A 13,609-nucleotide genomic window follows, 5' to 3' on the forward strand; every position below is an offset into this window, starting at 1 on the left:
ATGCCCTGCGGGTGATGTAGTGCTTCAAAATAACCATCGTTAAATGGTAGGAAAGAATATAACATTTTTATTTTCAAGTTTTTATTACGTCTTAGAAAGAAAAAAATAGCTCGAATCAAAAAGTAGTATTAAAATCTATATAAATAAAGCTCTGTGGCAAGAATAGCGCTAAAATAACCCAAAAAGAAATGAAAAAGGTGATAGTCATTTGATGGGTAGATGCAAACAATTAGGCGTAAGGTCTAAAAGAATATATATATATATATATATATATATATATATATATATATATATATATATATATATATATATATATATATATATATATATATATATATTTTTTTTTTTAATAAAGGGTTAACTCTCCCCATTCTTTGTATCCATTTAAGATGGAGTTTGACGAGAAAGATCTGCGGAGAGAAATCAGCTACGCCATTAAGAACATCCACGGCGTGAGGTGAGTGCTCTCTCCCGGTCACCTCGTCCTCCAGGTTTTATCACATTTCCGCCGCCACTCTCTCTGACTCCTCTGTCTCGTCCGTACAGGACGGGTCTCTTTACCCCGGATATGGCCTTTGAGGCCATAGTGAAGAAGCAGGTGGTAAAACTGAAGGAACCGTGCCTGAAATGCGTGGATCTGGTCATCCAGGAGCTGATCAACACTGTGAGGCAATGTACAGTCAAGGTGAGCCCCGGCAGCCGGATGAGAGTGCTGCTCCTGCCGGATAGAAGGGCAGGCAGTAGTTCCACCGCCTCCTGTGTATTGTGTCAGGAGACCTTCAAGATCTCGGCCAGTAAAGGGAAATGTCCCTTTTCACACCCAGAGGCTACAGATCTGTCCAGGGCTCTTACACTGTAGCAGGGTCCTGGCTTGAGCAGGACGTAAGGGAGATGTAAACCAGTACTGGTCCTGTAGTCTGGCAGAGCCTGCTTGTGTCCTGGTACAGGGTGCAGCCTCAGTAGTGCAGCCTCAGGCTTTCGGCATGTCGCTTCCAGCGATTATAGCTCTGCATGGAAGTAAGGTATTACAGAATGGTTTTCACATTTTTAAAGGGAGCTTTCTGCATTGCCATCTGGTAAGCCTCCTTTAATGGCGTCGTGATGTGCCTTTGGTCCAGACATACTGTAACTCTATTAGGCCAGTGATGATTCAGAACAGGAACTCATAAGACCTCACAATCCGTTTATCTGAGGTCTAATATGGACAAAGCAAATTAGTGGGGGTCATGTGGGGCTCTCCTGGTGCCATCCTTGTAGCTAATCTAACTCTACGCTGTGACCGGCATGCTCTGGGTTTTAGGACGCCCCCTGTACACTGCTACTTGTGCCCGAGCAATCGTCACCCGGAGAAGGCTGTAATGGCCATCGGCACGCCACATCTCCATTTCTACTGTGACTGCCAGGATCAGTAAAAAAAAAAAGCCCTCCAATCCTGGCAGTTAACCCTCGAAGTGCCACGATCAAGCTTGATCACGGCACCTGTAGCTCTGATGTCCAGCCCCGACGGGGTGGGTTGGAGACCCAAATTAAGGGTCCATTCACACGTCCGTGGTGTATTGCGGATCCTCAATACACCCGGCCGGCACCCCCCATAGAACTGCCTATTCTTGTCCGCAATTTTTTTTCTGGGCCGCTCTCCGCATCCATTCCTGCCTCATTGAGAATGAATGGGTGCACGCCCGTTCCCTATATTGCGGAACGGATGCGGACCTGTTTGCGGATGTGTGAATGGACCCTAAAGGATATCTGTCAGCAGATATGTACCTATGATACCGACTGATCTGTTACATGTGCGCTTGACAGTTGAAGGCATCTGTGTTGGGCCCATGTTCATTGCTGAGAAAAATTATGTTTTCATATATGCAAATGAGACTCTAGGAGCAACGAGGGAGTTGCCATTACACCTAGAGGCTCAGCTCTCTCTGCAACTGCCACGTTCTGTCCACTTTGATAGGACCAGGCAGTGAAAACATCAAACATGGCCCTGTCCATTAAAGTGCAGGGGGCGCGGCAGTTAGAGAGAGCAGAGCCTCTAGGTGTAATGACAACGCCCCTGTTGCTCCTAGAAGCTCATTTGCATATATTAAAATATCATTTTTCTCAGCAATGCAGACACATAGGAACATAGGACCAACTCAGATGCCTTCACCTGCCAAGTGCACATGTAACAGGTCAGACAGTTTCATAGGGACAAAACTGCTGACAGATGCCCTTTTAAGGGGTCCTCGGGGCTGTCTTCGTGTAAACCTGGTGGATTGATGCAAAAGTATAAAAGCTATTAGTCCAGAATGGCGAGATGAGAGTGAAGAATTCTCTCTGGTCCTGAAGACCAAAAATGAGCAGAGAGGATAATGAATGTGCGGAGTTTGGCGGGGGGATGTGTGATCTGTTGCCTTATTGTCCTCTAACGTTAACCTCTTCTTCACTCCTCCCTCCGCTGGTTCAGAGGTCAGCGCCCGAGGCGGAGGGTAAACGCTCGATAAGTGGTCTCCATCTTCACAACGTAGTCAGATCTGGTGATCTAAGATATATATTTATATGTATCAAGACACATTAGAGGACAACTCCCCAGTCTAGAAGTGTGAACTAAAGAAGCTGTATTTACTGTATCTGACCTGTAGGTGGCAGCTTCCTGACTCGGCCATTGCATACCTTGCCATAGAAAAACTGTGAAACTACTACTTATGACGGCAGCTATTTGCCTAGGTCCCTGCCATGCCCTGTACAAAGGGTAAGGGGGCTAAGTGGGATTATACAGGCGGGCGATCAGCCTGTGCCTCGTACATGGGAGTCTGGGGAGACCTGCTGCACTGTCCTGGTCTGTCTTGATACATATAGACGACAGAGAACATACGTCTATGTGCATAGCCGCCTCTTGTCTGACCATGTGAACCTCCAGCACTTTACTGACCATTTCAAAGAGGTTTTCCGGTACAACAGCGCCTGTCCGTGGCCCGTGTCTGGTACTGCATGTGAATACCAGCCGCAGCCTATGCACAAGAGCAGCGCTCTTCCTGAGGGAAGAGAGCAGGGCCGTATTTCTAATCCTGGGAAAGAGATTCTATCTAGTAAAGTGATGACGCATGGCCATGATGTGCTATTGCCAACCTCTAGGACCCCTACCAATCCCAAGAATGAAGGGCTGCACTGCTGATTTAGCTCTGTCTCGCCTAGGTTTTTCCTGCACAGCAAGTGGCCGCAGGTAAAAATAGAGGGGTGCACAGCACTGCGGCCCCTTCATTCTCAGGATCAGAGGGTCTCCAAGGCTGGACCCCCACCGATAATGAGTGGTGGATATGCCACCACGTTACAAGATGGGGGAATCTCTAGGGTTGTCTGACTTTCTTTAAAGTTTCATTCTGACACGGGTTAAAAAGTCAGCAGAATTGGTGAGGGGTAGACCACTTTTCAAAAATGTTAAAACTCTTCCTAACTTCAGTGGCGAGAGATCATGTATATGTGGTCAACTGTTCACTGAAAATGTTGACGAGACCCCTAATTCTCTATTATGGATGTCCAAATGACCCCCCTTGTAGTAATTAGTGCTTAGTAATTAGCTTCCCATTTTTTGGTCAATCCGCTGACCGGTATGGTGCTGGTTGTGGATAACCCCTTTAAGATGTAAATGTTAGGCCTCGTGCACGGTTGTTGAATGGCCATTCCGTGCATTGGGGACCGCAATTTGCAGCCCCCAATGCACGCGCAACATCTGTGCGGGTTCTGCAGATGGATCCAGACCCATTCAACTTGAATGGGTCCGTGGTCCATCTGCACCGCAAAAAATGGTGCTTCCGTGGGGGTTCTGGGCATCTGTTCCGCACTGACCAATTCAATTGAATGGGTCCGCATCCGTGATGTGGGGTGCACAGGGTCGGTGCCCATGTATTGCGGACCCACCAGAACAGTTTGTAATCAGCTTGCTGCAGTGGGACCCTTCTATAAGTTAGGAATTATACATAGCGGAGAACCCCTTTAACATGCATAAATACCAGCCATCCATCATCTCACTCATGCATGCTGATACAGCTGAGTGTTAGCTTGTGAGCCGAGTCCATACGATTGTGACCATAGTCTTTCTTCCACTCCTCCTAGCTTTCCTCCTATCCCAGACTTCGAGAAGAAAGTGAGAGGATTGTCACAACGTACGTCCGGGAGAGGGAAGGGAAAACGAAAGATCAGGTAAGTGATTACCACTATCTCTCAACCTGTATTTTACGGAGTTATGTCCCAGGCTGGCCGCCATATCGATTCCAGTTAAAACTTCAGTAAGTGGAGAAGTCAGCTACTGTCTTTTTACTTTCAGTTTCACACTGAATCGTCAGGTTGCTGCTCTGATGGCTCAATCGTAATCCCTTATGTCTGAACTCCTGATAGCTCACCAATATGCCTTAAATGAGTGTTTATGAACTGTCAGGAGTTCAGGGATAAAGCTCAAGCTATCGGAGCAGCAGCCGGACAGTTCAGTGTGAAAATGAATGTAAAATACTCTAACCCCATAGGACACAAACTGTTGAACATTTTTAATAAAGTTGGAGGTACATTTTATACTCATGTGGTGCTGTGTCCACAGATACTTCTACTGATAGACATTGAGTTGTCTTACATCAACACCAATCATGAAGATTTCATTGGATTTGCCAAGTAAGTGCCCCCCTCTCGCCCACTTCATGAGCTCAGACCCCAATCCGCAAGGTGAAAGCCATGTCCTGACAGCATGGGATTGCTGTGGTTCTGATTTTATAAATGACTTCCGGTTTCTTGAAGTGATGTTGAGTGTGAATAAACCTCTTGATGTTTTATAACCTTCTTTTGATACGTGCATTTTCTCACTGGCTAGTTCTTCAGAGAGAAATCCTCAGCCAGTATGCCACCTAATAACCTGTGCCCACCTGCATAACAATTATTTTTTTCATTTTATCAGTGCCTTTACCTTAAGCAATAAAGTAGCTTTGCTGTAGGTCTTGATTAAAAATTGTCCTACTGTTTCCTTTCTACAGCTCCTATACATATGTATGTGTCTCCATGGTAACAGATGACAAACGAGCCCTGTGTAGTCTGATCCTGCAGCCATACTCGTTTCTAGCTGTCCTTTACTTTTTGCTAACCCACCAAATATATGTTGGCATAAAGCAGGAGGCCAATAGGGAGAAATATAACTGCAGAGGAAACTACATGGGGTTTGTTTGTTGTCTGTTACCATGGAGACTCATTGTCTGTTTTCTAATTAAAATGATTATTTTCCCGAACGTGCTGGAAAAGGCACATAAAGCCACTTGCTGATATCATGTTAAACAGTCATTGTATGGCGCTGCAGTCCCAACATGGCCGCTTATGAAGGAGCATTAGTCCGGACCAGTCAATCTTGTAAGGCCCCTTTCACATGGGCGAGAATGCCGCGTGGGTGCAATGCGTGAGGTGAGCGCATTGCACCCGCACTGAATCCAGACGCAATGCGTCAGGTAAACGCATTGTACCCGCACCGAATCCGGACCTATTCATTTCAATGGGGCTGTTCAGATGAGCGGTAATTTTCACACAACGCAGGCCCCATAGAAATGAATGGGGCTGCGTGAAAATCGCAAGCAAGTGCGGATGTGGTGTGATTTATTTTTTTCACGCATATTTGCTAGGAGATGATAGGGATGAAAGCAACCCAGGACACCATTAAAGTGTATTCACTGTATTATTTTCCCTTATAACATGGTTATAAGGGAAAATAATTGCATTCTTAATACAGAATGCATAGTACAATAGCGCTGGAGGGGTTAAAAAATAAAATAATTAAAATAATTCTGTATTAAGAATGCTATTTTCCTTTATAACCATGTTATAAGGGAAAATAATAAAATGAATAGGACACCTAACCCAAACCTGAACTTGTTTTGGGTATGGGTACCACATTCCGTTTTTTTCTCACGCGCGTGCAAAATGCATTGCACTCGCGCGAAAAAAAAACAACTGACTGCAATTGCGTGCCTACTCGCGTGGGTTTCCCGCAATGCGCATGCGTCTCATCCGGAGAAAATCCTGGACGCCCGTGTGAAAGAGGCCTAACACTGCACACAGCACTGCGCAGGCGTTAGTTTCCTATTAACATTGTATGGGCAAGTCGCACTTGGGAAAATAAGGATAAAATAAAAAATGTCTTCTCGTTTTGGTTCAGCATCTCCTGTGCAGACTTCTATGTCTCCATGGTAGCAGACAACAAACATCCTGCAGTCAGATTCCCTACTATTTGTCCCCTACTTGTGTTAATGGGGTTTTCCAGTACTTAGACATTAAAGTCTCAGGATAGGTCAGATGGGAGAGGGTCCTACACCATCGCACCCCCACCAGTCAGGTATTTCTGTCAGGCACTGGAAACTATACAGTGGACAGAAGTGTAGTCCGTGACGCAGGTGTGCTGCAGGTCGGCCTACGTCCACTTTATTGGGAGCTGAGCCGCAGTACCTTGGCATGGCCACTGTACAGCGAACAGAACTTTGTGCTTCTGGCTTCGCCCACTGTATAGTTTCCAGCCCCTATGGCTGCCCAAAACATCTAATTCGACCACCATGGTCTGATTTTGATGAACTATCTAGAGGATAGGCCATCAATATCTGTGTACTAAAAAAATATGTAAAATATTTTTGGTAGGTGAGCAAGAAATAAAGAACAGGGAATGTGACTACATGATCAGACTACAGGGGTTGTTGTCTGTTACCATGGAGATGCACAAGTTAAAGAGATGCAGAACAATTGTAATTAAAAAAAAAAAATATTAATTAAGACCTGCTGGAAAGTTGCGTCATACAGTGAGGGGGAAAAATGGCTGTGATGGTGGACGTAGCCTTTAATGTGACTATAGGTCCAAAATTCTTTGCTGATTAATCGCTTCTGATACAGAGCTCCAAAATCCCTTACATAGACATAAATGTAATACATAACCTGCAGACACCACTGGGGGGAGCCTAGGTGACTCCTGTGCACTGTCCTGAGTTCTGTGTATGCAGTAAGCCCCAGAGCTCCCTCTAGTGGTGGCTGCAGGTAGTATGTAATCGACAGATGTAAATGCAGGGCATTTGGAGCTGTGTATTAGAAAAATAAAATAAAAAATAATAAAGCTCCAATACATATTAACAAATAAAATCTGATGCCAGACTACATCACCAGAGGGTGGAACGTGTCACTAATGCGTGTGTTTTTTATTTTTTCAATACACATTGTGTCCAGATGAAGCCTCGCAGCATGGTTTGACTTTTACAATCCCTGGGTGTTGTGATAAGGAATGTTGTGTCCCGATTGTTACTGTCCAGCTGTCTGCAGCCTGTTGCTGTCGATCTGTAGGTGAACTACAACTCTCAGCATGTCCTGACAGCCCGGGTTGCAGACTGTAGGTGTTGTCTGTGCTTAGGTTTAGTGCTTGTCTGCTGCCTCCATGCTGTCTGCTACCTCCATGTTTGGCCTGCCTCCTCACGCTTGTGGTGTTGCCTGTCTCAAGCCGTCTCTCTCCTCTCTCGGTAACTTTTCTCCTGTGTTTCTCTTCTCGCTGTCACTTTTGACCCTTTCTCGACCATCGCTCACTTGCTCCCCCATTCTGTCGCCTCCCAGCTGTTATACCGAGCAGCTCGTCCCAGGGTGGGTATTTCACAGCGTACCACCTCCGTGTGGTGGTCTGTCTGTCTGAGTGCGTGTTGTGTGCGTCACCCTCTTCACGTCCTAGATATTCATATGTCAGTGTTATAGGATTTCTCCAGTATCCTCCTTATAAAGTCTGGTATATGTGTGGCAGCTATTTGATCATCTCCATTTTGTTCCCTTGGTGCTTTAATTTTATTTACAAGCAGAGCTGCAGTGTAAAGTAAGGAGAGGCCAGAGCAGCAGTCTAAGCCTTCCATAAGAGCAGCTGGATTTCAGTGTAACGCAGGCTCCAAACATGCCATGCAACTAAGTTGGAAAGCAGATCAACTCAGTATTCCTTATGTTCCTGCTCCTAGTTGTCCAGGATGCTGAGATATGGAGTGCTTTGTGCAGATCCCTCATGTTATAGGGTGACTATCTGTTCAGGGGTAATACTGTGGCCAGTGGAGCCGTTCCTCATGTAAAATGAGGCAGTATGTCTTTAGAAAGAACTGTTTCATCCTTCCCTTTTGATGATCATTTTGTTTATTTTTTATTTAATGCGTTGAAAATTCAGCGCTTATCTGTGTCTTTTTGTAGCCGTCAGATCTCCATTGTACTGCTACCCTGCTCCATATCCTCTGCATAGACATTGAAGAACTTGCTGGCTGCGTGCAGCCTCCACTAGAGGGAGCTCAGGAGCTGTATATTGTGTTCTTGTATGTGGTTAGCTCCCTCTAGTGGCGGCTGCAGGCAGAGCGACTTTTTTTTTCTTTTTCTCTGTCTATGCAGCGGATATTAAAAAGAACAAATGTTTTTGAATTTTATTAAAATATTGCGTACCCTGCCTAGTATTGTGGACTTATCTGACAACGCTATTAAATGGATTGCCCAGGACTACAAAAATTATGGCCTGTCCTTAGGACCTACCATCAACATTAAATCAGTCCCACCGATCATCTAACAGGCTGGGGCCCTGTACTGACAAGTTAATTGTTTGTGAGGCACAGCGCCACACTTTTGCTGGTGGATGTGCCAGGTATTGCACTGAATGGAATTAAACCGCAGTACCAGGCACAGCCACTACTAAAAGTACAGCGCTGTGCCTGACAAACAATGAAAGGCACACACATCATGGAGTCGGGCCCCTACTGATCTTTTATTGGTCGTCAGTGGCCTGGATAGCCCTGTCGGTGAAACTACTAGTTCAGCTCCCCTCGTTACTCACCCACTTTTTACATTTTTTTGTAGTGCGCAGCAGAGGAGCACCCAGCTCAACAAGAAGAGAACCGTCCCCAACCAGGTAACTGTCCACCACTTCCAGCAAGAGCCACACTTGTCCGGACCGGGTCACAAAACCGCACCCTAGGTAGCTGATGTCCATCAACCATGTGCACCCAGTTTTATTGGAGTCCTCTGGTCCCCCTTCTGTGGCTGTCGTGGAACCACAAGGTTGCAGGCCACCGTCCTGCCGTCACGGTTCCTAAAGAAGGCGCTTACGCCCACAGCCGCGCCCACTCTGTCCTGTCTCTGACCTGCTCACCCCCCCCCCCCCCCCTGTGCCCTCTGTGCACCATGCATGTGCATCTGTAATTTTACAATTCGCATGGAGACGTAATTTTGCCACTGACGACGTTATTGTGGGATGATGGGAGTTTTACTATTAACTGTATATTAATTGCATGTAATTTTCTCCCCTCTTCTTTTTGTTTTTGCTGCTGTTCCATTCTGTGTGTACTTCTCCATTCATATGTTCCCCTCCCCCCATTCTCCCTCCATAACTCTGTCGGGTCATAAAAAATCATTCTCTCCTCCCGCCTCACCTTAATCTTGTGGCTCCTCCTGCTACTCTTAACTCAGGGAGAGATTCTGGTAAGTACTGGCTCAGTGTGAGTAACCATGCCTTGGCCAGGACGAAATGGAAACCACAGCAAGTAGTGGCATGACACACCCCCGAGCAGAGGGGGGGGAGGGGGGGGGTGTAAATTTTCGCAAACGCCTCACATGGCTTACGGTCTGCAATAGGTCGGCTCCCACGGGACAGAGCTTCCTATAGGTTGGGGTTAAAATGAGGGGTGCTGGCAGCCCGCTGCATCATGAGGGCCTCTCATGCGGCCCTTTTGAGGGTCACACATTGCATTCAGTATCGCAGCACCATCTCTCCCCCCCCTCCATGAAAAAATGCCTCAGCCACATGTTCACCATCTGGCTCTTAAATTCTACTGCCAGGAAACAGCTTCTCTGTCTGATGTCGCCCCCTGCTGGTTATATTTCCACATCCTAAACTGAGGGGACGCATTCTTGAAGCTCGTCATGGTTGCTGCCCGCAGTATCTGCACTTGTGGATTTCAACTCCCCCCCCCCCCCCCCCCCCCCCCCCCCCCATTTTCTTGTGGATATATTTTCCACATCATATGGAGGAGATTTGTTAAAGGCTGTAGAGTTCTTCAGCCGCTATTTTTTTTTATTTATTTTTTTATTGCCTTTTACTCATTTTGGGCTAATTATTGGTCTTTATAAAAAAAAAATGTTCAGCCGTTTCTGAGTTACAAGGGTTAAAAATCAGTTTCATGTGCAGCTCTTATTTCTGATCTCCTGACGCTCTTTCCAGCTCAGGTCTTATCAATCTGATAAGATTATGGCTTTATGTGTTTGAGGTCAGGAGATCAGAGATAAGAGCTGCACATGAAACTGACAGATTTTTAACCCTTGTAACTCATGCGGTTGTACCCGTACAATCAGTGGGTCAGTCATCTGCCCAATACATGCCTGGTTTCCTTTCAATGGTGGAGGAATGGTTCGTCTTGTCGCAAAATGAGATCAGAACTGCTTTGGGTCTGTGGCTTTTTCTGGCTTGCGTCCTCTACGCTGTCTTACCTGGGTTACCGCGTGCCAACCGTCACCTGCCGTTACCGATTATCACACGGCCAATCAAGGGGGCAATGAGAGAGTATCAGGGCCGGGAGAGTGATTGTGTGGTTCTTTGCTGTGGATCCATGTGAAGGGCATGGTGTCGGGTGAGATTTCTGCAGGTTGGCATCCCAGGAATGTATTGAAATTGCTCAGTGCTTGCTTTGCCCGTTGGTCAGCATGTACGCTGCAGGTTGGCATCGTGATCATGGTGATCCTGTCGCCTACGAAACATACGCGGTGGCCATTTTGCATCAGATTCAAGTATGGCCGCCATGATAGCTCAAGATGGTGTTGTCACCCAGTCTCCTAAAGCCATACATTTGCCTATTCCCTGCTTGTGTTCCCATCTTATTTGGAGATATGCAAGACTTGGCAGGGTTGTCATTGAGGAGTCTGGGAAAGCTTAGGGACAACCCCTATGTATTCTATAATGGCAGCCATATTTGTGGTCACCATGCTTTCCCAGAAGCAGATAGCAACCAATGATATCACAGCTTTCGTTTCAAGTTACCCATAGTGACCAATCATATCACAGCTTTCATCTTGTCTTCTGAAAGCAGTTTCCCATAGCAACCAATGACAGCGCAGCTTTCATTTCTCTAGAACACTATAAAAAATGAAAGCTATGCTGTCATTGGTTGGGTAGGGCAACTGCTTTCAGAATATGAAATGAAAGCGGTGATATGATTGGTTGCCATGGACAACAAAAACTTACATAAATCTACATCAGTTATCTGCTTCTGGGAAAGCTTGGTGACCACATATATGGCTGCCGGCTGCAACAAAGGCAGTTTCACTTTGTCAGCCTCCTGAATCTGTCCCAATGTTGTTTTAGGAGGGCAAATGCCCTTTAATTCCAAATATAGATGTCCTTGACAGCCCGGTGAGAGGCCTCTTCTGTCTGAGGTGGCCTTGTTGCCCATAGCAACCAGTCAGATCACGTCTGCTTTTCCTAGCCTGGAAAGCTGAGCTCTGATTGGCTGCTGTGGGCAGGGGCCCCTGATACATGGTGCACGTGGTGCCCCCTAGTGAGTAACACATGTAGGTCGGACACCAGAACTTACCTGCCATTTGCAAGCTGTTTTAATAAGCGGTCTTTGTGACGTGTTTGAGTCGCTGGGGTGAAAATAGTACATAAATGCCCAGTCCCTGGTATTTATCTGGTGACCCAGTACATGTGATACCAGTGCACCCATCACTTGCTGCATGGGCGACCAGTATAAATCATCTCAAATCTACAGGTATTCAACAAAATGGCCGCCTGGATTCTTTTTGTGTAAGTGGCTGCCCCCCACCGCATAGGGATCCCCACAATGGTGGTGGCCTCTTTGTGTTCCTTCCTCCCATCCCCCATCTTCTACTTTTTTTTTCTCTCCCTCCCCCCCTTTTTCTTTCGGCAGGTCATCAGGAGAGGCTGGTTAACCATCAATAACATAAGCATCATGAAGGGCGGCTCCAAGGAGTACTGGTTCGTGCTGACCGCCGAGTCCTTGTCCTGGTATAAGGATGATGAGGTACAAAGACGGAGGGGGGAATGTTTTATTTCACTTCCATATGGTTTCCATCAAGGACACAACATGTGCACATACTCGGCGGTGGCGGCTGCATCGTCCTCCTCCGTGCTCGTCCATCCCAGTTTAACCAGTGTGTAGACTACTGTTCACTTACTGTCCACGAACACGTAGTCTGAACACTGGGAGAACTGGGCCGGTCAGGCTCTTCACTCCGCAGGGCTCCATCTGAATCCTCGTTCTTCCTTGTCGATGCGGGTGCCCCTGAACACCCCCCGCCCCCGATTCTCTACCTGTACACCCATATTGCATTAATGCAAACCCCCCCCCCCCCCCCCATATACAAGACAATTAACCCTTCAGACACCAGACCCAATTCGCCCTCAGTGCAGGCCAGTTTCTATGCATAATCGCTGTGATCTATCACTGCATCTCCCCTGCGTCGTGCCACGCGCCCACTCCTGGCAGACCTCCCTGGTGTAACTGATATTTTCTGCCCCAGGTAAGCCCCCCTTCATATCAGCACTACCACCCACTTGCAGACCCCAGATCTTACCAGCCTTCCCAGAGAATGGATGAGCAGACGAGCATCCGCAGGGTCGTCCGGGCTGCCCGTGACGTGGCATTGAAATGCTTGGAGCTTCGGGATCACATTTGTGGCTATGCAGGAAGTGAGAGAGGAGGGGTTAGGAGGCTGTTTGGGGGGGGGGGGGGGGGGGGGGGGGCCTGCCTCCATCACCCTTCTTGGGCCAAAAAATCCTCCCAGACTCTTAAACTATTCCAGATGTTTCATCTCCAGCCGAAGCACATGCTCCCTTCCTTTAACCCCTCACTCGGCAGTCCAAGTGGAGCCAGCACTGGCCTCCAAAGTGTCCATAACTCTGGCGATGCGCTCCCGCAGTTAGAACCATGTGAAATCCAAGGAGCACCCTAAAACTGTAATGCACCCTCGTCTGTAAGGCCGCCCTCTCCCTCCCCGCTAATGCTGAGTATTAAGGTCTCGGAGAGATCTGCACCGTTATACCTTCACACAGTGACCGGCTCTTCTGTGCCCCCTGCAGGAGAAAGAGAAGAAGTACATGCTGCCGCTGGACAACCTGAAGATCAGAGATGTGGAGAAGGGGTTCATGTCCACAAAACACATCTTTGGCATTTTCAACACTGAACAGCGGTAAGTAGTTCCTAGGAGATGAGGAGTTCTACCCCAATTATTATTTTTTTGTAAGCCTCCATTTTGGCAGTAGGTTATACACAGAGGGCACAATATATATCTATATATAAAAAAAAGATAGGGGGCGCCATCACCTATAGAAAAGGAATTTAGAATACAAGGCCCCATGCACACAACAGCTTCTGTTTTGTGGTCTGTGTGCTGTCGTCGCCATTATATTTGCAGACCTGTTGTTTTCGAAGGGTCTATGATCCCCAGTCTGCAGACATAGTCTATATTTTTGTGGGATGGACATACGGATGCAGAAAGTATACGTGTTCTTTCCGCATCCGTGTGTCCGTTCCGCAAAAGCATGGGACATGTCCTAGACTTTTTTGCAAAATGCGGACCCATTGTCCGCGGGTCGGCAAAATAT

At 47.0% G+C, this 13,609-nt stretch overlaps 1 protein-coding gene across 8 annotated transcripts in view; it reads left to right on the plus strand.

The window, feature by feature from the left end:
• The window catches only part of DNM2 (dynamin 2), a 71,337-nt gene that overhangs the window by 31,991 nt on the left and 25,737 nt on the right, over positions 1 to 13,609 (plus strand). For 3 of the 8 annotated variants that reach the window (XM_044278816.1, XM_044278823.1, XM_044278821.1), the window contains exons 9-17: positions 390 to 457; positions 547 to 685; positions 4,093 to 4,179; positions 4,571 to 4,641; positions 7,591 to 7,617; positions 8,851 to 8,902; positions 9,460 to 9,471; positions 11,913 to 12,026; positions 13,085 to 13,194. In XM_044278816.1, the coding sequence (XP_044134751.1) occupies positions 390 to 457; positions 547 to 685; positions 4,093 to 4,179; positions 4,571 to 4,641; positions 7,591 to 7,617; positions 8,851 to 8,902; positions 9,460 to 9,471; positions 11,913 to 12,026; positions 13,085 to 13,194 (680 nt within the window). The remainder of the gene's footprint in view (positions 1 to 389; positions 458 to 546; positions 686 to 4,092; positions 4,180 to 4,570; positions 4,642 to 7,590; positions 7,618 to 8,850; positions 8,903 to 9,459; positions 9,472 to 11,912; positions 12,027 to 13,084; positions 13,195 to 13,609) is intronic. The other 5 variants (XM_044278819.1, XM_044278822.1, XM_044278820.1 and 2 more) reach the window with 3 other exon arrangements.

Source organism: Bufo gargarizans, chromosome 2, assembly GCF_014858855.1.
Source record: "Bufo gargarizans isolate SCDJY-AF-19 chromosome 2, ASM1485885v1, whole genome shotgun sequence".
NCBI classification, from domain to species: domain Eukaryota; kingdom Metazoa; phylum Chordata; class Amphibia; order Anura; family Bufonidae; genus Bufo; species Bufo gargarizans.